Source organism: Plecotus auritus (assembly GCF_963455305.1).
Source record: "Plecotus auritus genome assembly, chromosome: 5".
Lineage (NCBI taxonomy): Eukaryota > Metazoa > Chordata > Mammalia > Chiroptera > Vespertilionidae > Plecotus > Plecotus auritus.
The window spans coordinates 174349684-174377174 of record NC_137776.1 but is presented as its reverse complement, the minus strand read 5'-3'; the positions used below and the strand labels follow the sequence as shown (position 1 = coordinate 174377174).

General features: G+C 46.4%; 1 protein-coding gene across 3 annotated transcripts in view; it reads right to left on the bottom strand.

Moving 5' to 3' along the window:
* Window positions 1–11954: 11954 nt before the first annotated feature.
* ASTN2 (astrotactin 2) overlaps window positions 11955–27491 on the bottom strand; it is a 765958-nt gene continuing 750421 nt past the window's right edge. For all 3 annotated transcript variants that reach the window (XM_080667806.1, XM_080667807.1, XM_080667808.1), the window contains 2 exons: window positions 25167–25350; window positions 11955–12781 (listed from right to left, as the gene is read on the bottom strand). In XM_080667806.1, coding sequence (XP_080523932.1) covers window positions 12544–12781; window positions 25167–25350 — 422 coding nt within the window. In that variant the 3' untranslated portion in view covers window positions 11955–12543. The remainder of the gene's footprint in view (window positions 12782–25166; window positions 25351–27491) is intronic.

Here is a 27491-nt window from a genome sequence, read left to right as displayed (position 1 = left end):
CAAATGCTTTGTACGTGTTGGTAATCATCATTCTCATTGTCACTGCTGTTGTCTTCGCTGCCTGAGAAAGGACATGTGACAGACATGTGATGGCTTCAAGAGCCCAACTGGTCAAATGAGGACAGAGAGATCTGCTCCGCCCACTTTGCTGTGGGACTCAGATTGGAGGCATCAGTGAGAGAACTTCACAACCTGTAAAGTACTCTCCAGATGTGAGCCATGGTGATGATTATCTCCCAGATGTGGAGGCCAAGCCAGCACGGACACATCTGCAAGGAGCAAATATCTGGAGGCCTGTCATTCCATCATCCAACCTCTGCCGCCCTGCCCCCTCCTGCAGGGCCCCCCTTCCCACCCAGCACTTGCCAGCTACAGGCTTGGAGCAGGAAGAATAACATTCTTCTGGGTTCTGCCCAGGGTGGAAATTCCAGCTCTTCGCAGTTTCCATCATGTCAGAGCTGCATTAAGGCTTCTTATGGGCAGTGAGGAGGGTGTGGAGAGAGGGTGGGAATGGGAATCCCTTTCCCTGAGTGTTTTACTAGCACCCCTCGCTGAAATCTTTCCATTCAGTCACCAGAGCCCTCACAGGGGCACGGCTACTGCTAGAATGTGATCTTTAAAAATAGGCCGGCAGAAAAAGAATGCCTCATTGAATCGAAGCACACACACATCCATTGCGATTTTCCCCCCAACCATTTTTTTTTTCCTCTTTGCTTTCCAGAATACAACACTGTCTGGCTTGGTTCTCAAAGCAGTTTTGGATTTAAGGCTGAGGCTGATTTATAGGGAGGCCCTCAAAGTAAGTCAATTCCCTTCAATACAGATTTATTCAGCATGAAGTATGTGCCCAGCATGGTGCTGGGCACTGAGGCACACAGATGAATGGAGCACTCGGTGGCGATCTCACAGCCTTAGCAGGAGACAGTCACAGAACCAGAGCTTCCTGACAAGCTCGGGGCGGGGGGCGGGGGGCACTAACATAGGCACTTGGGGATCTCAGAAGAGAGGATAGTACAGGACCAAGCACATAGTAGGTCCTCCTTAGGAATAACATGAATGAATAAATGAGCGCTATATAGAGTTCACTCAATAGAGTTCAAGGAAGGCTTCCCAAAGAACTCCAACATAGTCTTGGATCATGGTTGACTATCGGTGCCAAGGTTCATAGTTTGCAAGCAGCAGCAATAGAATGTGGCAGAAGGAGAATTTATTGCAAGCATTTGGGGAGGCTGCCCTCCCCCCTCCCCTTATGAAGCACAGAGACCAAGACTTGAAGGAGCTAGAAAGCCAGGCTGTTTGGAGGCTCAGCAGCAAGGAGAGCTAAAACATCTCCTGGCTCTACAGCGAAACGCACCCCAGCAGCCCCTCTCTGTATCCCTCACTCCTGGGAGTGGTCTCCAGTTGGCACAGTAGGTCATATGTGGGTCATGAGCAGGAAGACTCCTCTGCAGTGGTGGATAATAACCCTTTAAATGCCACCACACCATCCCAGTGGGTTCTCTACCCTGTCCTTCCAAGAAATTAGGGTGTTGCTGAGAAGCAGTAAGTGTTACTGAGCAGCCAAAAGAAGACATTGCAAGTGCCTCACAGAGTTAGGCCGACGAAAAAGAAGAGCAAGAGTCTGCACGCTCATGAAAGCAGAATGAGCAAAGTTAGGGAGGTCTAGAACAACAAGCAGTGGCTGAGGACTTTCAAACAACTTGTCACATCTTGGTTATAAGGCATGAGAAGAACAGTGACTGGGTGTGAACAGGGGCACCACGCGGTGGGCTTAAACTTGACATTGCACTGTGCAGTGACTGGGACAATGAAGAGTCTTTGGGACCCAGTGCCACGCTTGCCTGTGTCGCTGCTGCTTGGAAGTAAAATACTGCCCAGCATCAAGGGCTGCAGTGTGCGCTGTGACTGCTACATCCCACTGACACTGAGACAAATAGATTCAACAAGTCCAAATGCCATTAACCCGATTACAGATGTGCAGAATGAGCTCTGAGCTTGGCCTATCCCCAACTGGAAGCTTCACTTAAGACTTAAAAGGAACAAGGGCAAAGAATTCTCATCTGTGGCACATGCCCCATGCCCCAGCCAACCACTGAAACTTCTGCTGACCAGTGAGGACCCTGTGTTCTGTCTGAGTTTGTTGACTTTGTGTTTAGCATAAGCCCATTTCTTACGTAATAGGACAGGTGGTTGGGTGAGAAGCTCTCTCTCTCTCTCTCTCCCTGAAGTTAGGTTTTCCTGTAACCTGGAGTGATGCCTAAGGAATGGGCAAGTGAAAAACTAAGAGAAAACAAACCACACACACCTACTGTGTGCCAGGCCCCTTCTTATTTGTAATGTCTCCCCTACAGTGTCCTGTTGAGGTAGATGAATCTAGTGAGTCCTATTTTCTGGTGGGAAAATTTAATTCCAGGTCTGTAAATTCCCCAGGTTTGGGGGAGCTGGGATTTAAACCCACGTTTGTCTGACTCCCAGAATTCCTCTCTCCCTTAACAGTTCTTCCATCGTTAGTTTGTTCTTTGCCATGGGGACGAGAACTTCAACTTCATTGACTCAATTTGTGCCTTTCTATGGATGGAAAGCTCACCACCGCACACACACAACATCCCCTTCATGAGGACAAAGCTGGCCTCCCTGGGCAGACCTCTTGTCTCCACTCTGTTCTCTTGCATGCCAACAAAGGAGTTCATTCCTTCAGCTACGTGCCTACCATTCTAATCTCTGAAGATGAGATTGGGCCTCGGTGTATTCGCTGTGTAACCTCACAAACTCTCTGTGATCTGGTTGGGAAAGTTCTTGGAAATCCTCTAGATCTGTAGTTCTTACACATGGCATACATCAGTCACGTGGGAGACATGCAAGGATGCAGATTCCCAGGTTGCTCCCGAGATACTGGAGTTTCAATGAGTGGGGCTTAGAAATCTGTATTCCCCCAGTTCCTGAGTCATTGGGATGTTTTGGTTTAATTCTCCAAATCATACTGCATGGGAGATCAAGATCCAAAGAGGAGAAGAAATCTGCCCAAGGCCACAGAGCCCATCGGTCATGCTCTCATTTCCTGATGAGGCAAGGCCAGACTGCTGATGCCGCAGATGGCCCCTCTAAACACACGCCTCTTTCTTGTGCTGCCCCGGGAAGGCTGTTCCTTGACTGTGGAGTTGAATAGCTTGCAAGTGAGTGAAGAAACTACGTCATCCCTGATCATAAAACCTGGTGAACTGCAACCAGGCTGGTATTTGTTCTACGGAGCAACCTGGGAGGCTGGCCTGACTTGGCACTGGCCTTGCTTCCTGAACAGAGGCAAGGCTTTCTTCCCTGCCTCTCCCTACCTGCCTGGACGTCAGGAAAGGAGATGGGCGTGGGGTGGCATAGGTGGCAGGAAAGCACTGAAGATAAAATCAGGGAATATTCCACTCTTGGTTCTGCCAGCAGCATGGCCTGTGACAGGTACTTTCTCCTCCTGGCCCTCAGTCTTCCCATGTCTAAAATGGGAACATTGGCCCCTGCCATGGCTATGCAAACAGAACTGCAGAATCACTGGGTCTTAACCCAGAACTGTACCCCAACTCCAAGGAAGGGCATGACTCCGGGCACCTCACCCAACGTCTCTATACCTCAGGACTCGCTCTGTAAAATGCAGTGTCAACCATTGCATCATGGGGTGTGAGATACAGCTCAGCACAGACTATGGCCTTGGAAAGTGCTCAATGAATGGCCATCATTGATCTTATTGTGACTGAGTTCGTCATTCTAATCTGAATCCGCAAGACACCTGCCTCTCTGGCCAAGGGGGAGAGTGCTGAGTTCAGCCTTACATTTGGACAGATTTTTCCAGTTCCTGCTAGAAGGTCTTGCAGTTCCCTTGGGCTCCATGGCAACCCCAAAAGTGGACCTTTTGGCAAAGGGGCTGCTCTGCAGATCAAAAGAAAGACCCCAAAGGCTCATGCTGGAGACCCTGTGTGAGCACAGATCCAGCCTGTTTCCTTGTCTACAAAGTACAGATGGGAGCTGTTTCCTTGAAGACTCCAATAAAAATGGTCTTGAGACAACGTAGAACCACATCAGCCCGCATTTCTGACCATCTACGATACGTTTCGACCTGTATCGGGCAGACATTAAACATGGCTCTACCAGGAGTTCATATCTTAGGGAGAAAGAGACACCTAAAAGGTTAACGAGAACTCAGTGGGCTAAGTAGAAATAACACAGAAATATGGGGATTGTGGGAACCAAGTGCAGAAGCCCCTACCCTGAATTTGGGGGGCATGGTTGGAGCAGCTTTCCTGAATGAGTAACGATTCTCTCTTGAGAGTTTGCTTTGTAAACCTCAATATCTATCCTCTACACATACACATACATAGACTTGTTTACTCTGCTTCCAGTTGTGGGCCCTGAGGGCTTGAGAAGCCTGGACTATCAGAGCTGAAGGGTTCTCCAGTGAAGGTCTAGTCCAACCAATCTCTTTATGAAAAGACACTGAGGGCAGCACTAGGGAGGAGCTGGCCCAGGGTCCCACTACCTGTCAGGGTCAGAGCTGGGTCCAGAATCCGAATTCTCAACTTCCCATCGCAGGGCTCGCTGACACCAGAACTTCAACTTCGTCCCCCACCTCATCATCTCTCTGTCTCTCTCTTTCCTTCTCTAACACACACACACACACACACACACACACACACACACACACACACACACACGCTTGACCATCAGAGCACACCTGTGGCCCTCGGTCTCTCCGGCTGCCAGCTCCTATAAACCAGGAAAACAGAGCAGCTTGGCTTCTGCTATAACGTGTACAAACACATGCAGCAAAGTTTCCAAAGGAAGACAGACAGTGAGTGCCATTCAGGGTCGAGCAGTTTTACAGGCAGAGGCCCATTAAAAAGCACACCCCCCACACAAAGCCCGTGGGTACCGCACACACACACAAAGCCCATGAATACATCCCCACACAGAGCCCATGGGTAAATCTACACAGAGAGCCTGTGGGTACACCCCACACACAAAGCCTGTGGGTTGTGTTTGGCTGTGGCCTTCTCTTCAGACCCTGCGCATACTACGTTGATGGTACAAATGGGAAGGGCCACTCTTCTCAAGGGATTCTAGGCTTTCATGTGCCTCCCTCAGGGTCCCCTCATTCTAGGCATCAAGCTCAATTTTCCTGGATGAGCTAATTTTATTATGCACTAAGTCCAGTGGAAGGCCAAGTACAGAAAGAATCTTTTCCAATCCATGCCCTTGCATTGTTCATAGTCCTATGGGCGGGGGTGGGGGGGTGGAGAGACGATGCAATTGAGAGAGACAAATGCTGCAATGAGGCAAGGAGTCCAGAGACAGTTACCTTCTTCTGGGAGAGTCAAAGGGTCTCAGGGAGCCAGTGAACATGGTTTCTGCTGAATCTGCCCAAACTGGAAGGGCATTCCCAGCAGAGGGAGCGGCATGTTCAAGGCGGAGAGCGGGGGTGGGAGAGGGCATTTTCTGAGATTTTTTCAGTGCGGTTATAGAGTAGGGCGCTGAGTACAAAAATGACAACAACTAATACTTGTTACATGACAGGTACTGTTCTAAGTATCCAATGTGTTGACCCATTTAATTTTCACTAAAACTTTGTGAAGGGTGCTGCTAATTCCCCCAACTGGCAGAAGAGAAAACTGAGACATGGAGAGGTCACTTGTCCAAGGCACTGGACCTTTAACAACCAGTGGCATCTATGACCTTAAGTGTGAGACTGGGGTTGTCTTAGGGCAGTAGAGTTGGCTGGGGATCCAGGCTCTGCTCCAGCCTTGCTGGGACCTTATCCTCTCCAGACTGGCCTACTGGAGCCATTCATTCTGCCTTTTCAACTTCAAAGGGAGATGGTGAAGAAAAAAAAGGGAGAGAGAGGTGAACAGTGTTCCTTGTACACAAATCATGTGGTATAACCCCTCATGTCCATGGCACATACATCTTCCCCAGTGTGGAGGGGGCATATGGAGAGCCTGAGGCCCTCAGAGGGTCAATGGCTTGCTCATGGTCACCCAGCCACTCTGCTACAGAGGCAAGGCTAGAATCCAGAGCTCCCCACCTGAGGAGGCAACAGAATATAGTAGTTAAAAGCCTGGGGTCAGATGACATCTGGATTGAAATTTTGGTTCTGCCACTTACTAGCTTTCTGAGTCCAGAAAATTTCTTAAACCCTCTAGGGTCCAATCCCCTCATCAATAAAATGGGAATTATAATTAATATAACACAAAGTTGTTTTGAAGAGTATATAAAACATTACATATGTAAAGAATCTGGCAAATGGTAAGTAATCAATCAATTAAATGATAATGGTAATGAAAATAAAGATGGTGGTGGCAGTGGTGATGATAATGATGTGGGGGAGGAGGAGAAGAAGAGGGTAGGGAGGGGATGATGACAATGGTGATGAATCCAGCACTCTTTCCATAAGTCTGGTACTCTACACTGGCTTTCCCCACAGCCCCTCACTATGGTTCACACACTTGCATTTGGAAGTCATAACATATTTGTGCATAGTTACACACAGGCCCATGCAGGATTTCCACATAAAGTTATATTTTTGGCTCTAATATGTTCCAATTACTTTACCTGCATGATGTAAATCATGCCTCATCCATGCACTGTATTGAACCCATGTGATTTATCATCTACTTCATGCCCCAACTGGTTCTGCCCGGTCTAACATTCAGACACCAGAGGGAAAAGGGAAGTTAGCAAGTCCTGTTGACTCAACTTCCATAATACCACTCAGATCCAGCCTCAACACTGCAATGGCTCTGGCTCAGCATCATCATCTCCCTCTAAAATAACACTCATCTAGTCCCTATCCTACCCTATCTATTCTGTCCACCCTATCCTATCCTGTACTATCCCATCCTAACTTATCCTATCTTATCCTATCTATCTATCCCATCCTATCCTATCCTATCCCATCCTAATCCTATCCTATCCTATCCTATCCTATCCTATCCTATCCTATCCTATCCAATCCTATCCCATCCTAATCCTATCCTATCCTATCCTATCCTATCCTATCCTATCCTATCCTATCCTATCCTATCCTATCCTATCCTATCCCATACTAATCCTATCCTATCCTATCCTATCCTATCCCATCCTAATCCTATCCTGTCCTATCCTATCCTATCCTGTCCTATACTATCCTATCCTAATCCTATCCTATCCTATCCTATCCTATCTTATCCTATCCCATCCTAATCCTATCCTGTCCTATCCTATCCCATCCTAATCCTAATCCTAATCCTAATCCTAATCCTAATCCTATCCTATCCAGTCACCATGCCACTGACTCTCCCCCTTTACTCTCCTACCTGCAGCCAGAGGAGTCTCTTCAAAGTGCTGTTCTGCCTATGTAACATTCTTGTGTTCAATTCAATGCTTTCCAGTGGCCAGTGTGGTATGGCTCTGCCAACCTTGTGAAACACAGCCTCCATCTCTCAGCCCACATCAGTTGCTCACCATCCCCTAAACTGACATACTGGCCTCTCTACTCATGATGCCCTTTCCAATACTGCTCTTCTCACTGAACTCTTATCCATCCTTTGACTGTGAAGGCTTCCCTGATGCCTGCCTTCCAATGGCAGAGGTAATCGCACCCATCCTTTCCCCTGTACGTAAGACATTATAATAACTATTTATTGAGAGCTTTTGTTTTTAAGCACCAATGACTTTATATATACGTTATCTTATTTAATCTTTCCAACAGTCCTTTGAGATAGTGCTTATCCCATTCATAGGTGAATCAAGTGAGGTTGTGAGAGGTTAAGTTAACCTCTAACCTGAGCCTCCTATTATCAAGTATCAGGGTCTAGCCCCTCCTCGCTCTAAATTGCACAGCTAATATTTAAACCCAGATTGGCATGACTCCAAAATGTCTGATTTTATCACACTGTATTTCGTTAGCTAAGTTCTGGGAGTTCCTTAAGGGCAGGGTCTCAGTCCTGATCATCTCAGTGCCCCAAACCTAGAAATTAGCACTTAGGTATAGGTTGGAAGTGAGAGGGACTTAGCTTTTGACTTAGAATGAAGAAGGGGACATTACCCACATTTGCCCATGGAGATAGTAAGCAAAGTGCTCACCAGTTTGAAATACTTAGTCTGCCCAAGTTTAGATCTCAGTATTTCAACATCATCGCCGACTAGCTTTAGGATTTGGAACAGGTTATTCAACCTGCCTAAACCTCAGTTTCTTTCATTGTAAGACTATGAATAGCACATGACTGTTTTGTACATAGTTAAATGAGATACACAGGTAGAGTCACTGATATGATAAGGACACCATAAGTGGTAGTTAGCAGCATTTGTCTAGTCCACTCTTTGTCATAAAGCGTACCCAAAGAAAACACTTTCTGACCACACAGAAGATGGGAGTCATCTAGGGGCGATTTCCTGTGCACCCCAACACACACTTCTGTGTTTTCACAACTTCCTTGTTCAGTGGTGAAAACCACATGAAAAACCCAATTTTTGCCAGCACAGTGGACAGGAGCTCCCGTGGCCTTTTCCACATGAATCAATGAGGCAGCACCACATGAATCAATGAGGCCGTGCAGTGGCCAAGGTGGGTGCTGGACCCAGCAGCCTCATTTGCATTTCAAGAAGTTTTCTTTTTCCGCCCTAACCAGTTTGGCTCAGTGGATAGAGCGTCCGCCTGTGGGCTGAAGGATCTCAGGTTCGATGCCGGTCAAGGGCATGTACCTTGGTTGCGGGCACATCCCCAGTGGGGGGTATACAGGAGGCAGCTGATTGATGTTCTCTCTCATCGGTGTTTCTAACTCTCTATCCCTCTCCCTTCCTCTCTGTAAAAATCAATAAAATATATTTTTTTTTAAAAAAAAGAAGTTTTCTTTTTCCAATGAAACATTTTGTTATTATTTTTTTAATCCTCACCCAAGGATATGTTATTATTGATTTGAGAGAGAGAGGGGAAGGGAGAAGAGAGAGAAATACTGTTGTGAGAGAGAAACTTTAATCGATTACCTCCTGTACGCACACTGACCGGGGATCGAACCTGCAACCTGGGCATGTGCCCTGGCTGGGAATCGAACTTGCGACCTTTTGATGTATGGGACAATGCTCCTACAACTGAGCCACACTGGCCAGGGCTCTAATGAAACATCTTAACAAATATTGTTCTAACCTCCTTTCCTGTCATGGCAGGGCAAACACACACACACACACACACACACACACACATACACACACACACACACACACCTGTGCAGTCAGGATTCTGAAATCTCCCTCTGTCGAGCCTTGTGGTGGCTGGGAAGGGCAATAGGCAATAGGCTCCACAGTATCAGGACATGGAGACTGAAACCAGAGAGAGACGTGGACGGAAGAACGAGTTGGGGACAGCCTGATTGCATGTATTCTTAGGAACCAGCTAACTTTGGCCAACTGAGCAGCGATCCAGAGGCCACAGCTGTCTGTGAGAGGCTCAGAGAAACCACATACTTCTCTTTGGGGTTCTTGCTATTGCTTAAGTTCCACCATCATTGCAACTTCTCTTTGAGTTAACTTTTTTATACTATTTACAACTCATACACCCCACTGGCTATTGGTTATGAATTTCACCTCTTGATCAGACTTCCACAGAACTTTCCCAGCCAACGTTTCCTAGTTATCTCCCCCAAGTTCATAGCATTATGTATAGTGTCTCTGTGAGGAGAAAGAAAACCTGACTGTATATTGTGCTGGATGCATTAGCATTACCCTTTCACTCAGGCCTCACAACAACCCCACCAGGTGGGACTATCATTGAACCCATTGTGTTGATGATGGAACTGAGGTTCAGAGGTCAAATTACTCACCTAGAGTAATAGCTGGTGAATGGCAGCAGTCACATTCAGACTTAAACAGGCTCAGACCACAGTCCCAGCACATTGGGAAGTTTAACTTTCTGCCACTGATGAGCTAAGTTTTTCTTCAGGTTGGGTCAAGACAATGGAAAGCTACAGCAATGAGGAGACTCAGCAAAGGCGTGAGACCTATGGTTCAAAAAAGGGTATATATGAGAGGAATTTAGAACAGGGCTTGGCATATTATAAAGCTACAGACTGAATGTCTGTGCCCCTCCCCCAAAATGTATATTTTGAAACACAATCCCCAATGTGATGGTATTTGGAGGTGGGGCCATTGGGAGGTGATTAGGTCATGAGGGTGGAGCCCTTGAGAATGGGATTAGTGCCCTTCCAGAGGAAACCTCACAGAGCTCCCTTTCCCTTTCACCACGTGAGGACACAGGGAGAGGATTTCCACCTATGAACTAAGAAGAGGGCTCTCACCAGACACCAAATCTGTTGACGCCTTGATCTCGGGCTTCCCAACCTCCAGAACTGTGAGAAACAAAACTGTGTTGTTTATAAGTCACCCAGTCTATGGCATTCTTTTATACCATAACTGACTAAAACGTGCAGTTGACAAAGTACACTGGCAAGTACTTAATGAATGGTAAGTATTACTTTTTTTCTGGTATAAGATGTGGGTTCCTCTCTGAACATACTGTTCCTGGGAGAAGGGTCATCCAAACTGTAGGGAGAATTTATTCAGCTGAACTCCACCTCTGTACTTCCAGAAACGTAAATCCAATAGTCATACTTCTTGAAAGGACACCTTTGAGCTTAGATTGTTGGAAGTTGAGCAGATCTCTAGGCACCTGAGTCATTTGGAAGAATATCTTTCTGCTTTGTTTCCCACATGGATTAAAATCTGGAGGTGGGGCAATAACCTCAGCGTGCAGATTTTCAGGAAGGGGGTTGTTGATCTCATCAGCACTCATCAATATTGAGAAGTAGGCATATTTCTAACTGCTTATATTTTACTGATATTCAGTATCTTTTTCTCTCTCAATCCCCAGTGCCCGACTCTCACAGGGGTGGGGAACGTCGGCCCACAGGTTGTGTAAGGCCTGCAAAATCATTTGGTCTGGCTCTGCAGGGCACTAAAGGTTAGATAATTAAATGTTTGACCAAACACAGCAAGCTAATTTTTAAGTTGATAATTTTTTAAGGCCTGAGGATGATGTTATAAATATCCAAATGGCCCCTGGCAGAAAAAAAGGTTCCCCACCCCTGCCAGGTGTCATCCTTACTTTATGAAATACCTGACCTACATCACACTTCCTCTACATCAGTCAGCTCCTCTGAGCTACTGTCCAGGTGTTAGGAATCTAAAATGCCTCTCTGTACTCATTACCCTCCCAGGTAACACATTGGAAGCAGTTCAAGTGTCATTTAAAAGATTTCAGAGGCGGACTGTCTCCCTCAGAACCACAGGATCCAAACCACCATCTCCTGTTGCCTGAAAATGACAACAGTCACCCTCTTTGAGGCTTTCTCCAGTGCCACCTCCAACCCGCAGCTGGCATGGTTTTTTCATAAAGAGCAAGTTGGCTATTTCACTCTTGGGCTCTCAGCTACTGCAAATACTGCCAAACCTTTTACTCGAGACTTCTCCAGCCCTGCCTAGCCCCCAGCCTTTCCGCTTGCTACCTCCTGCTGCAATCTCTACGCTCAATGACAGTGCTTGCAGCCCTCGAATGAGTTCTGTTTTCTCAATCGCTTTTGCTCATGGTGTCCCATCTGACTGGAGCAAATTCCCTTCTTCTTCACTCTGTCTGGCTTACTCTCCCCCCTCTTTTGATCAGAGGTCTCACTCTTTAAAAAAAAACCCATGATTTTGTCTTTTTGTCTAATGACGCAACAATGCATTCAGAGAATCTCTACCCTTCACCCATACCAGCCCAAAATCACTAGATTGCTTCTCTATTTCCATTGGACAATAAATCTCCTGAGAGCAGGGAGCTTCTCTATCTTCCATTCCATGCCCATGCCTGGCAGATAATAGATAATCGATACATATTTGTTGAGTGAATAAACAGAGGTCCCCCGTTGGTAAGAAACACCACCCAAGCAGAGAGAAAGAGAGAGAGAGAGAGACAATAGGAATTTTTAATGCATGGAAAGTTCTGCAGGGACACTGGGCAGACCCACAGGGAGTAGGAAGAGGCCGAGGTCCTGCAAAGTCAATGCCAGCTGGGAGTAAAGTCCTAAAGACCCACGCTTCCTCACTGCAGCTTCCTCGGGGCTTCCTTCCTGAAGCTGAGGAGGGCGGATCGGATCATCTCTCCATACATCTCCTCCCAGGGTCCAGGGCTGGGAGGAAGCTGAGTGTGGCCGCGGGAAGGAAGAGGAGGAAAGGCCGCTTGGTCTCCACCTGAAAGCTCCTGCCTTGGAATTGACCGCCATCCATAAGAAAACGTTGAAAAATGAGAGACTTGGATAGAGTCAAATAATATCTTAGAAAAAATAAAAGATAGAGAAAAATGGATAATTCCAGTGTTTACGAAGTCCTCTGTCGGCTATCCACAAGAGAGAGAGTTTGCTTTGGCCTCACTGCCAAGCCTAATTGGCCAAGCCCATCCTCCGCTGTCTCCCAGCCCACCTAGGCCCCGGAATCCACAGGAGTGCTGCTCCCCCTCCCACGGAGAGTCTCTGTGCTCATGGAGGGCGGCGCCCCCCCTCACCGGCCCTTGGAGTCCCCATACGTATTCCGGGCCATGGACACCATCTTCTCCTCGCAAGTGATTTTGGTGTCCTTGAGGATGCTGTACCACACCATGCCCGCGGGCCGGACCTCCTCGCTGCGGCAGAAAAGGTAGGGCACGGTGTCCACGCGGCTCTGGATGTGGGCGCTGCGCAGGAGGCTGGAACAGTGGCTGCTCACCCTCTCCAGTCGCCTCAGAATCAGGTGGGCCTTCCTGAAAGGCAGGAGGAGACAGTGAGGAAGGAAGAAGCCCCAGTCAAGGGGCAGGTCTTTGACAGGCAAATAAGGATCAATAGACAAAGGAGGCCTTGTCATCCCAGCAATTTCCTATCCATTCCGGACTTGAGTGTGGTACTTCAAATGCCCATTCTAATATCACCCTCTACCTCTCCTCTCCAATTGTTCCATGTCAAAAAAATGAAAAGGAGGGATAACCCTTTGCTAAGATTAGGAGAGTCCCAGGCATCAGCTTTGGGCCTCCAACACAGTAGAAATTGTTATAATAACGATAAACAACAAGAATAAAGACTAAAATTTATTGATAACATGTGTAAGAAATTGGTCCTTTACATACATTTTAAAATGTTTATCTTTACAATAGCCCTGAAGCAAAGGCTCAGAGAATTGGTATTACTTGACCAAGGTCAAACATCAAATTGACCTTGGAGTTGGGCATTTGCATGAAGGCCATGAAAACCCACAAGTCCCTCCCTATCTGCTTTCATGCTTCTCTAATTCCCTCCTATTCTTTTCACAGTCAGGAAATTTGGAATCGTATGTCAAAGCCTAGTATATATGTCCCCAAATCACAGGGTCTCTGTGTGTCATTGCTCTCACCTCTAGAACAGTGATGGTGGTCTTACCTTCCTCAGCGGACTGTGAGATTATGTAAGAAATGCCCAAAGCCTGGCTGGCACAGAGTCAGTGCCCAATAAGTGACAGCTACTCTTATAGAGAATTACTACTTACTACGGCGATGTCTCGGGATTAAGGTCATACTGAACAGTAGTCTGAACAAGAATCACTCTGTACTTGGTGGTCATCATTAGTAATTTACCCAGGGCCCTTTATCCAGCACCAGAGTGAGGAGCCCTGGAGAGATATGAGGGCTGCATAGAAAATTAAAGGACCTTTGAGATGACCTCGTCTGGGGTTTCTCAAAGGCAGGGATATTCCACTGGGGCTGGTCATTCATTACTGGGGGTACTGTCCTGTAGAAAGTTCAGCAGCATCCCCGGACCTCTACCCACCAGATGCCAAGAGCAATCCCAGTTGGGAACCAATGACCCAGTCTGACCTCTCATTACAGATGTGGAAACAGGCTTAGAGAGGGAAAGGAATGTGCCTTTCCCAGGTCAGACCACAAGTCCACGTCACTGTCCAAGTGCCTGTCTCCTGTGGAACCCATGTTTCTTTACATCCCATTACCTTCTAGATCCCCAGGAAGCCCGAGGGGCTAAATAACAGGCTCTCCCCCGCTGTCCTCCTCATGGCCCTCTGATACCCCAGGAGGCAGGCAGTTTTATGACCACAGACCCCACAAATGGGAGACTGTGTTAGGCACCTGTGTGGCGGCTGGAAAAGGGCCGGGATTATGTGTGTGCGTTTTGTGGGCACAATTTATGAGGTGCCTTTCAAAAAGTCCTCTTTGTATAGCTCACCACTTGGGTGGAATACTTCCTGAGGTGCCAAGAATTCATTGCTTCATAATCACACTCGAGTAGCCGTACTACCCTAGTCCTCGCTCCCTCCGGCAGGCACCTCCCCGAGAGCAGCCTGGGGAGGCTATTCCTACCCCTCCTCCTTGGAGTGCTTAATCTGTTCCTTAATAGCTCCATGCCCTTGGGAGACTTACTTAACGTCTCTAAGCCTGCGTCTTCGCTTGAAAAATGGGGCTGTTGTGATGTCAATGGGGATAAAGTCATCAGTTGCTCATTTATTGAGCATTTAGTATGTGGCTGAGTTCCCCATCCAGTGGGAAAGACAGACAGATTGAAAATTACAGCACAGGTGGCAAGGGCAATGATGTAAGGAGGCACAGGACCCGTGGGAAAATGGAGGAAGGTGCCTGGGCAGGATTGGGGACATGCATGAAGATGTCGTAGTTGGAAGGGAACTTATGTTGAGCCTCATAAATGAGGAGGGATCAGGCAATGAAGAGGGCAAGGACATAACAGGAGGCAGAGGCAAAGGCAAAGAGATAAGGGATTACATAGAAGTTCTTACGGCTAGAATCCAGTGTGTGAGTGAGGACACAGTGAGAAACTGGGGAAGCCACAGGGGCCAGTAGAGACTGCCTGCTCCAGGAGAATCAACTGGGGGAGGGCAAGACCGGCAGCAGGCAATGAGGTAGACAACACACAAGTGCCACTGCTCTTAGGCTAGGGTTTGCTTTTGCTCCCTGTGCTTTTAAGAAGCGACTTCCTCTTTCTGTTTCCTGATTTAGAAAAAGAAAATAACATCGCCTACCTCATCGAGTTATAGCAATAATTAAATAACACATGTCAATTATTAGTTAATCCATGTAAAACTCCTAGGCAAGTGTTTGGCACACAGTAAGCCCCTCATGTGTGTTAGAAAGTATCACCATCATCGCCACCACCATCATTATTATTTGTGTACTGGTTTAAGCCTTGAGCATCTTTATAAGTCAGTGGCAGGAGACAGGCAGACAGAAATGCTAACAGCCTCTAATACAGGGGCGAGTGCTGGGTTGAGAGCTTGCCTGGTGCTAGGGGAATATATCAAGGGGACACCCAATCATTAGTTTGGGGGCTCAGAAGAGTCTTCCTAGAAGATGGAACATCTAAGCGAGGTCGTCAGTGATTAAAGAATGTTTCAGGTAGATAGAGAGGCAGAGGGGATACCCTCCAAAGTTAGACGAGACAGCATAAAACCACCAACTGCTTGAAACGGGCAGTGCAAATGGGTAGAAGGCCCGTCAGTTCGGCAGAGAGCAGCCCATCGAGACTCTTCGAAGCCATGGCCACGCATTTTATTTGTGGGGCAGTGGAGAGTTGCAGTCTGATCCAGACAGTCACAAAAATAAGCCACATGCAAAATTAGGTTGGAAAGGGCAATTCCTCCAACATACCCACATGCTTTGTCTTCAGAGGCTCAGCCCTTCCCTCCAAGAGAATCTTGGAACTCAACTGGACCAAGCCTCCTTTTGAATGGGTGGGGAAATGAAGGTTTGGAGAGAGAAAATAATTTGCCTCAAGGAATGGCTTAAGTTGATTACAAAGGATATGCTAGAAGCAAGGCTCCTGGTTGTATAGAGCTGAGATGAAATATTTGGCTCTGAAGACCCAGATTCAAATCTTAGCTCTACAGCTTAGCCATGTGGATCATGAGCAAACTCTTCAGTGCCATGAGCTCTTACTTACCACATCTGTAAAATGGGAATAATAACAGTGTTCAGGGGAGTTGTAAGATAACCTGAGCAATTTGCTTAGTTCTCACTAAATGTTAGCCAAGATTCAGAGTAGCATCTTATCATAGAAAGCACATGGGTGTCAGATTGTATTGGGGCAAGTCACATCTCTTCTATGAGTCGGTTTCCTCATCTGTAAAATGGAACAGAGATGCTTATCTTGCAGGGATGTTGTTAAACTGCAATGAAATGACTGCCATAGGCACCCAGGATGGGAATCCATACATTATAGGCACTCCACCAAGGCCATTTTGCTTAACTGTCCCTGCTCTTTCTCCACCATACACAATGCCTCAGCATTTAGACCAGGGGCTGGGATCAGCTGCCACAAAGATAGAAAAATCCGGAGGGTGAAGCTATGGAGAAAAAGGTTGGAGGTGCTCAAAGGCTGGAGAGGAGGAGGGGGAGTGAGAGAACAAAGGTGAGAGTTCTGGGTAATAACTTCTAGTAATAGACAGCCATAAATCAAAGGCCAGGCATGCTCCAAGCTTTCCCTAGAGCAGTGGTTCTCAACCTTTCTAATGCCACAACCCTTTAATACAGTTCTTCATGTTGTGGTGACCCCCAACCATAAAATTATTTTCGTTGCTACTTCATAACTGTAATTTTGCTACTGTTATGAATTGTAATGTAAATATCTATGTTTTCTGATTGTCTTAGGTGACCCTGCTAGCGGTTCTCAAACTGTGGGTCACGCTGAGAAACGCTGCTGTAGAGCCTAAGACCGTCGGAAAACACAGATATTTTACATTACGATTCATTAACAGTAGCAAAATTACAGTTATGAAGTAGCAACGAAAATTATTTTTTGGTGGGGGTCACCACAACATGAGGAACTGTATTAAAGGGTCATGGCATTAGAAAGGTTGAGAACCACTGCGAGGGAGAGATCACAGGCAGAGTGACCACTTTTCTCAAATACCAAAGATGAAATCTTCCTTATTGCAGACAGGACTCAAGCCCGCTGGGATAGGAAGCAAGAGGTGAAAGAGGGCCACCACATACTAATTTACTGGTTCTATCAGCAGGCAAGATTGAGACAGGGCTGGCTTGTGAAAGAGTCAGGGGCTGGGATCAGATGCCACTACTCCGGGAATTGTAGAACCTTTGACCAACTATTCCCAGCACTATTACCCAATCAGCTGTTTGACACAGTTATCAGACAGACCTAATTTCTAAGGGGGCCTTGGAATGGAGAGGAAGAGAAGAGGCAATAAGGAAACATTCCTGTTGGCCTCCTTCCCTCCTCCCACATTCTTGAGTTGAGCTCCAATGTGTCAGCTGACCTCAAGTTTAATGAGAGTCGAGGGCATGACATGGCTGCAAAAACTTGGAACTCAATCTCCAGAAGTGGAGGGGGCAGACGAAGGGAAGTACTGATGTCATTCATGCTGGCCAGGTCAGGACATAGCTGGAGATCCCCCGTCACTTCTGGTAAGAGGGACATATGCAAATTGCAGCCAGGTTATGATGATGAAGGTTGTCTCAAAAGCACATCTTCTGAGAAAGTACTGAAAGCAGGAGTGGAGGTGTCCACTGAAGGGGGAATTTAGGCAAATGGTTATGTTGCTAGTAAGTGAAGACATTTGGTGGGAAAAACTAGAGTCAGGGATGATAATGACTATAATTGATTGAGTACCTACTATGTGCCATCATTCTCATCACAGTTCTAAAGTGTGTGCTTTATTCCCAGGCCTCAGGTGGTATAAGTGAGCCTCAGGCTGGTTACATGAGTTGACCAGGATTAACAGGGTGAGGGAAAATAGGGTCTCCGATCTCTGCTGCAAGGCGCCTGAGTTTTACACATGAAGCCACTTGAAAATTGACAGAAGGCAAATTTTGACACAATATAATAAAAACTTAAAACTGGAGTCCTCTAAATACATAATGAGTATTTCCATATTTCCAGTGGATTCCCCTGGAATTGATCAAATAGGTTCTAAAAAGGAGTCTGTCTTAGTCTATTCAGGCTGCTGCAACAAAATACCACAGATGGGGAAGCTTATAAACAACAGGAACTTTTCTCTTACAGTTTTGGAGGCTGGAAGTCCAAGAGATCGTGGTGCAGTGTGGTGGCTGGTGAGGGCCTGCTTCCTGGGACACTGATGGTACTTTCTCACTATGTCCTCACATGGTGAAAGGGGCAAAGGCTCTCTCTGGGGTCCCTTCTTATAAGAGCACTAATCCCATTCATGAATGTTGACCCTCTTGACCTAATCACTTCCCAAAGGTCCACCTCCTCATACCATCATGGTGGGGGTTAGGTTTCAACACATACATTTAGGGGAGACACGAACATTCAGACCATAGCAGAGTTGAAGTTGGAGTCAATTTTTGTTGGGGTGTTTTTAATCTAAAAGAAATTGGGGGCTTGATTCACAGAAAAATGCCCTCTGCTGAGCATCTGATGAGCACTTCACAACAGGACCTGGTGTCACACCATTGCCAAAGAATTCAGTCCCTGAGAAGAGAGGATCACATTCACTGAGGTCTACTCATGCTTCCAAGTCATGCTAAAATGGGGGTCTTCCAGAACTTCCTAGGTACCATAAATCATGCTTTCCCTTTGTTGCTGAGGCGTTTGTGTATTTTCTATTGAGTCTCGTTTTCCCTTATTTGTGCACATATCATGGGATGCAGTGTGTTATAAGGGATAGGACACTGGCTTGATATCGGAGGACAATGTTTTATATTTGTGCTCTGACACTTGCTGGCTCTGTAACCTTGAACAATTTACTTAACTCCACTGATTCTCTCTTGCTTAAACTTCAGAACTGATTATTCAGGAAGTGAAATGAGATGTAAGTGACTGGACCCATAACAGGTGCTCAACCAGGATTTCCCGCCTGGTTCTCAGAGTACCTCTTCCCAGGTGTACAGCTCCTGACTGCAAGAAGATCGATCAGCTTCATAAGGGTGAATTGACTTGAACTAAGGAAATTCTTAGTCCCCAACTTTCAAAACCTAGCAATTCTCTAGGCAGGGTAGGTAAAGGGAATTCAACTGCACAAGGGCACCATGTAGACCTGAGGAAGCAATGAGGCAAGAGGGAAAAATGCTTATTCAGAGTTATTTCTGATAGCAAAGCAGCTGAAAGAAACCCAGTTGGTCTTTAACAGAGGACTAAATTCATAGAACTGCATGGGTAACGGGCCCTTGGAAGATACAACATATTTGCATATACATCCACAGGAAAAGACTTTTTCTTGGAGTGTTAGGTGTGGACAGTCAGATGACAGAACACAGAGTACCTGTGTTCAGAGCTGATGGAGACGGAGCTGTGGTTATAGATGGAGACGTATCCTCGAGCCTGCGCCAGTTTCCCTATTCACATGCAGAGCCCCGTCACTTCCATACCTGTGTCTGGAAAGGTCTGTGCACACTGTTAATGATTTGGGTTGGGACTGTAGGGTTCAGAGGTGTCAATTTTTCACTTTGCGTTTTACATACGTCTTTATCATTTTGAATGTTATAGAATGAGCAAGAATTACTTTTAGAACAAAATACAATAGAGTTATTTTCACTTTGAAAACACACTTCCATACATGTATACTTTAAGCTGGTGTGATACATGTGTACTACAATAAAACCACAGTTTAATGGTTTCCCAGTATTTCACTAGGTTTCCTTTCAAAATAAATCCGCATCAAATTTAATCTCCGACCTTACCCACCTAGCAGAACACCAGAAGCCCAGGTATTAATTGTTCCTGAATATAGATCCTCAACACCGGGCTTGAAATATGAATTTTAAGGCGACTGGTGAAAATAGGTACATTGGGCTTTGTCTCCTCATTCTGTCCCAAGAAACTGTGCTACCTTCCCAAAAACCCATTCCTAAACTGATGGTAAGGATGACTTGAGTCTCAACTAACCCAAAACTGTTTCAGTTTGGGACTGACAGAGACTTCAAGATAATAAGCAATTTTGCTACATTATTGGTGCGACTCTGATCTATGGGACACTTGTTCAAAGTCACAGTGTGCACTGCTTGTATTTATCCATCCTAAGACATCTTCAATGATAAGAGATGCTACTTCAAGAAAATAAAAAATACACCAAATGTGCACATCCATGTGCACAGTCCATCCTGATTTCAGAAATGTCAAAAGATGCAAAAAAAAAAAAAATTAACAGTGCATCTGAGATGACAGGAATATGGTCCTAGAAGCCTAGGTTTCAAAAGAATTAATCCACAATATCTAAGGAAGAAACTAATATAATCTTGTACTGAAAGGACATCCAGGGACACCCTAGGCTTGATGCACTGAGGACACAGCAGCTAGGTTCACGAATGTGCCAACTCCTCAGATGGGAAACGCTTCTCACCGGGTTATGCTGAGAAAGATCCCGGGCCATGGTCTATAAGCGATGTCTGCCTTGGAAGCATGTGGGGCTGACGGCATGACTACAACCTTCCTAGGCTAGAGAGATCGATCCCACTGAAACAAAACCTTTTCCAGTGCTTACTCTCTTCTCCCTACTCTATCTTCTTATTCTACTGTAACCGAGAGGATTGAGAGGCCCAAGAGTGGTCAAGGACGTTCAGACTGGAGCCAGTGCTGGTCGCTGGCCACCTATGAGCTCAGATTTTCAAATCTCCTAATAGGAACCATGTGGCTGGGACAGCTGTGTCAGCGGGTCTTTTCTGCGCAGCTGTTTGAAGTAACCTGTGGTTGCCATGGGAAGCAGGCTCTGGTGATCACTGGATACATTTACTAGGTAGAGGTAAGAGCTGCCCTTTTGTCACTGAATTTTATGGGGGTTATGTGACCACAGATCTGGAGGGTTGGTGATTACAGACCAATAGAATCCTACCAGAGCTCATCCCATGATCTTCAGGATGCTCCCGGGAAATGCTTTTATCACCCAAGCCAGCTTAGTCCCTGAGAAACAGGACATGCTGGGCTGGTGTCTGTTCTCGGGTCCCTATGACCTTCAGGGCTTGTTGGTTCCATGGTTTACCAGCTGGAAGGAACTTTGAAGTCCAGCCCTTTTGTGTAATTAAGCGAGGTGCAGAATGGGATGGAATTTGTCCAAAGTCACACAGCAAGTGGGTAGCAAAGCAAGGACAAGGACCCCATCACTCCTGGCTCTAGGGTGCTCTTGCTCTCTCTCCTATACCTTATGGTTCTGCACACTGGCTAACCTTTGAGAGGCCTGGCACATTGGCCCATAGGGCTCCTCTGTTTAAAACCAGCTTAAGAGAAAGAACAGACTCCAGAAAAGGGCTCCAAAGAGCCATCATGACCTGACCTCTGCTGAACTCTCCAGCCTTGTTTTTTACCTTTCCCTCTCACCTTGAACTCTCTGCCCCAGTACGACTTCTACTTCTACTTCTTGACTGAAGTGTAGTCTCTTGCCCACCCGCCTCTTGTCTTTGCACAGGTTGTTCCTTCCAATGAGAACACCCTTCCTTTAATCGGGAAGACTCCTATTCATTCTTTAACTCTAACTTTCTTCTCCAGAAATTCTTCTTTCAGCTCCACGTCTGGGTTAGCTGCACCAGCTACCCGCATCCAGAGCCTTGTCGCTCAAAGTATGTTTTTGGACCAGAGACATCGCCATCACCTAAGAGCTTGCTAGAAATGAAGCGTCTCTGGCCCATCTCAGACCACCGAGTTGATTTACATTTTCCTAAGGCTCCAGGCGATCCTCACGCACATTGCAGTTTGAGAAGCACGTCTCTGAAACCTGCTTCCCACCCTCCTTATCTAGCGCAGTGCTTCTGCCTCGTTTCACTCCACCTGCCCGCTGACCAGCCTTCTTCCCACCAGATGCTGAACCTTGTAAAGGCAGACGCTGTCTTCTCCACGCGTGTGTTTCCAGCCCACAGCACAGCATTTGGCACATAGTAAGCACATTAAATGAATCAATGAATCAATAAATTCATCAAGTGAGGGCTCTTCAAGTCTCTTACTATTTGCAAGAAAAATGCATTATTTTACAAGGCTATTTTTGAGCTGCAAAGACTTTAGAGTTTGTGGAATTCAGGCGTTTGCTACTGTGATAGCTCAGAGAAACCTACAGGACCCTTGGTGTTGGTGGGGAGTTGAAGAGGAGACCCGGCAGGTGCGGCTCCAAACCACCCACTCTAGCTTCTCCCGAAACAACTCAGTGGCCCACAGAGTCCACACACCTACTCATCCCATTATGCGATTATTCAGGAAGGAATGAGTTGGCGCTTACTTACAGGAGTGAATTGGACATAAAGGATCGCCAACTACACAAACTGACATTGTAGTGGGTTAGAGAGGTAACATATAAGTAAAGACCTGTGAGGTACAGGATACTAAAACTAATAGGTACAGTGCAGAAAATTAAAGCATGAGGTGTCAGCAAGTAGAAGTATTAAGGATATCTAAGGAGATTGCATTCTAGCTAAGACCTGGGGTTCTATGTAAGATTTTCTTAGAAGATAAATTTTCCATGAATTAAAAAAAAAAAATACTAAGTACCACTAGACTAGCTTATCCGGATCACTTTGCAGATGAGGCGACTGAGGGCCAGTGAGCACCAAGGGTGAGGTAGAGCACAGTGAGTTCATCACTAGCAGCGACGGGTCGGAGTAGGCTACATATGCCTTGGTTCCTGCTGACACACCAGTGTGCAGCGTTGGAGGAATGCCAGAGGCCCTCTGGGGACTGGGAAGACCAAAGGAGGAGGGAGCTGTGTGCCCCGGGTGTGAGTTGGCAAACAGTGGCTGGTGATGGGCGGACCAGAGGTTAGCGAGTTATCACAATCCATTACTGAGTGAGCTGTCCAGCCTCCCTGGGCAGCCAGGTGGCCTTTCCAGAAGATTTATGTCCCGGAGGGTCATAAAGGGTCCCAAAGGTGTAAAGACAGAGTCAGGAGTGGGACTCTGGTTCAGCTTCCACCCAAACTCCCTGAGCCCTGTGGGAAAGCCCAATACATTGGCACGTCTTTCCCTGCCCATAGCAAGACAGTAGCCGAGGCTCAAGCCTACCTGCCTGCCCTCTTTCCACTTTTATCTAAAGAACCTTCCTTTCATGAGAAAGGGAGAAATGTATGGTCCAGGACCCCACAGAACAGATAAGGCCCCACCCAAGAAGAGATCCCTTTTATCCCTGGACCAGGCTCTGGTCTCTTCCCTTGTTGGCCTCGCATTTTCAGAAGGTTATTGCAATTGTGAGGACTCAGGGTGAGAGTTCTGGGCAGACCCAGACTCCTTAAAAAACTGTCCCACTCCGGGCAGCTCATGTAACCCCGGTGGGCCTTTAATTCTTTATCATCTTGAAAGAGGGAGAATACCCTACTTTGTCCAGCTTACGGGGTAATTTTAAAGCCCATTAAATGTTTCAAGAAGTCATGTGATTCTCCCCAGCACTACCAATGCTATCCTGGCCCAGAGCACGGCTCTGTCTCTCCCTGCTATTATCACAACAGCCTCCAGGGCCTCCCTGCCTCCCTCCTGTCTGGACCTCTCTAGTCCATGCTTCCAACTGCAGTCAGAGGGATCTTTCTTCCTTGAAGATCTAATAATATCAGCCCCTCCCTGTGAAAAACACTTGAAAAGCTTCCCATTGCCCCAGGGAGATAATCCAAACTCTTTAACCCTACTTAGCGGGCATTCAGGACTGGCCCCTGCTGACCTCCCGCTTCTTATCTTTTACCACTCCTGCTGTCACACACTTTGCTCTGACAATTTGGAAATTCTTTCAGTTCTTACACACACAGTGTTTACCGAAGTGCAGAAGGAGTTCCCCTGAGGCGGGGGAATGGATTTGAGGTGGTGCTTGAGATGATCATATACCCAGTATTAAACAACAGCGAATCACACTGGGAAAACAGCTACCTCCTTTGTTCACTCTCGTCCCTTCCTCCAGGTTACTTAAAAAAACACACACACACATCTTGGTTTGGGACTGTGTCTTAGCACTATTCTAACACTCACCAATCTCCCCTTTTAAAGGAAGAGCCTTGAGTTGCTCCAGGATGGAACAAAATGGTGTGGTTTGTCCATTGTATGAATGTTTAGGTTTAATTTTCTATTGAGGTTAGATGGTGCTATGCTACCCTTTACAAGATGACACAGTGTTTTCTTTTCAAACATATTTGCAGTAAAAACTGAATGTAAGGAAGAGGTAGCAAATGAACAAAATATATATGGTATGGTGATATGACAAAAATCATACATGTGGCAGGCGAATGATCAAACTTTGAGGGAAAAACCTAGCTGTACTGTAATATCATCATCTCCTCTGAGCATTTCCCAGGGAGTCCTTCTGCTCCAGACCCTCCAATCCTTCTCTCCCTCCACTTGCCTGACCTCTCCTCCCCCTTTGGGTCTCAGAGTGTCAGCCCTTGGGAAGCCTTCACCAGGTGTCTATGCCTCACCTGCCCAAAGGGACCTATTATTTTGCTGTCATGACACTTACTATTCCTAATTCTGTGCTATTGCTTGTTTAATTACCTGCAAAAGCAACCTACGTGTAGGTAGGGATTGCTTCTACCTTTTACCATTGCATGGTCAACAACTAACATGTAAGATGTGCTAACGAGTATGTGCTGAAAAAATGAACGAATGGATGGATGACGTTGTTAGGTGCAAGGCAGGAAATGCAGCCACCATTTCATATGCTGCTTTATGAAGCTTCAGAAAATGGCAACTGCATCTTAGTCATGTTTGAATCCTCTATAGCACTTAGAATAGTGGTTGACAGTAACTGCTGATGACAAAAAGCATACCTTAACATGTGTTATGAATGTATTTAGTCATGGTCATTATTGGACTTCATTCCAGAAAATCTCAGATTTCTTATGGAAGAGTGGGAAGATCCCTGGATTTGGGGCCATGGCCTGTCAATGGTGCCTCTCCATGATCTCGGTTAGGACACAGCCCCTCAAGGAGCCCAAGAGTCCAGTCTCTAAAATCAGAGGTGGAAGTTGGGCAAGGGGAGCAATTAATCAGAAGAGCACTGATGTTTCTCTCTTATCTGACATTCCAGGAGTCCAAGAAGCTAAGATTCCAAGATTCTTCCTCCCTCCCATGTCCAATCTCTATCTAGCCCCAACATGAGACCAAGGTGAGTGCAATCCTTATTTATTAGATAAAGCCCATTCTCAGCCTACAGGGAAAAGGGTCCAGTCAAGTCTAATGAAAGCAAGAAGAATGTATCCCTCTACTCACACTCATATGTGCATACCTGGGCCCCAGCTCATCCTCGCTCCTCCAGACGAAGTCCCCAAACTTCTCATAGTGAGAGTTGTAGTGGTGCTGGACTCGGAACAGCATGGAGGCTGAGACTTCCATAAGCATGTTGTAGGCAGTCTGCTGCTCCTTTCCACTCGTGTACCCATTGTACAGATTGTAGATCTTGTCGGCTATCTCTGAGGTGGAAGAAGGCACAGATCACTGGACAGTAGGGAAAGTGAGGATGGAGACATGCAAGGGAGGCGTATCCATGCAGGAATTCACTTGCATGGTCCTTGGGGGCAGACAGACGTCAGTTGTATCCTGAACGTGTCAGGAACTAGCTGTGTTCCGTTTTCTTTTCAACTAGTGGTAACAATGTCTACTCTGAGGAGCACTGGGAGGACTAAATTAAAAACTGAATGTGGAGGACGTGACACAGGGCTGGGCACAAAGTTAGTGCTCATAACGGCAAGCTTCATTATTAACGTAAGTTTTGTGCCTGTGATTTAACATTCAACTTTCAAGCAAGTACAGAGGCTTAAGTAAACTGTCATGGGCTCATCTCAATAGTCTACTTCTGTCTCCCCTCTGCCATTTTCCCTGCATGTTTCTGTGATCAGGTCTGACAGGTCCCCATTCAGTAATTGTTCAAAGGAAATCCAGAATCTTCCGCTTGCCATTCATGATCATTCATATGCCTTCTGCCATTCCAACCAATTGATGGAACTTAATAGGCTGCTCTCCTGAGTAGAAAGCACATCTCTGTATCTTTGAAGACTGATCAAAATTTATATATGTCCCCAAGTCACTGCTAACAACAGCTGCCTCTAGGAGAACTGGGGGGCACATTTACTTTTACTTTGCATTATTTTCTACTCTGATTTTTATCTTTCTTATATTTTTTAACAATGTGAGTGTATTATTTTAAGGTATCTTTTTTTATTTATTTTAATCCTCATCTAAGGACATACCCAGAGAGAGGAAAGGTTGTGTGTGTGTGTGTGTGTGTGTGTGTGTGTGTGTGTGTGAGAGAGAGAGAGAGAGAGAGAGAGAGAGAGAGAGAGAGAGAGAGACAGACACTGATTGGCTGCCCTCCATACATATCCTGACCAGGGATTGAAATCACGACCCAGGTATGTGCCCTGACAGGGAATCGGACATGAAACCTCTCGGTGTACAGGATGATGCTCAACCAACTGAGCCACTCCAACTGGGCTGCGTTATTTTAAAGTAGAATTAATAAAATTCTCAGGAAAACATCTCAAGTCCCTTTGCCTTTGGGACTCAATAGCTCACCATTTCCTCTCGCCTACTTGCACACAGAACATTTGTTCTCGAGCCTTTTGTAGAAATGTCTCTCTCCCTGTGGAACATGAACTCCGAAAAGGAGGTTACCATGTCTCTTGCATTGCTTGTGCCAGGGCCTTAGAAAGCACTTGCTCAGCCTGCAGTGAACCAGCAGGGCTTGAGCTGCTATCTCATCTTTGCCAGTCCTGACAGAGAGACTGCATCTACACGTTGCGCAGAATGAAGTGTACGGTGGATCTGATGGACTGGTTCTATTTTGTCAGGTGTTTTGCCTGATGTTTACAATTCCATGGAACAGGAGCAGCAGAAAGGTTTAATCTTGCATGTGAACTCTGACTGATAGTACCGCTCTCTCGTTGTAGCTCTATGCTGCAGAGGATTCTGAGGCCACCCCCAAGCTGGATGGGAGAGTGTGCTGTGCTCAGCTAGTGATGTCTACACGGGTGCAGCAAGCTGAAGTGGTGTTGGGGAGCACTCGAGACTTGGTTGGAAAGTTTATAAGGAGGACATTCTGACAAAAGGGAAGTGTGTGGAATGCCGCCTACCCTGTTTATCAGAATTCCGACTTAGAGGAGTGTCAAAGGTGGTGCCCTTAATTATTCCTTGACCTTTTTAAGTAGGTGAGAGGTCCATGTGCAGACCCCCTGAGGGTTTACTGGAATCCTTATGCTTAATCCCTGGATGCCCTTGCCTAGAGGACAATGTAAACATGTGTCCTCCCAAGATTACTCACCCTATTGATTGTATCTAAAGATAAAAATTCCAATAAAGGCCTAACGAGCCAGGCAATAGAAGCTGCTCTGGCTACTAAAGCCAGGGGCCCCTTAGCCCTCTTTTGCACAGAGTCCACATCCCAGAGGCATCAATCTGTTCATCCGTCATTTGGGGGCTGCTGGTCCGCCCCGGCAAAGTGGTCTTCTAGGTGCCACTGTTCTGCCAGCTGCAGCATAGACTGAAATGAACGAAAGTGACTGATCTCTAAGAAGTGCAGGCGAAGGGTCAGGATACAGCCAGGGGTCTCTGCCGC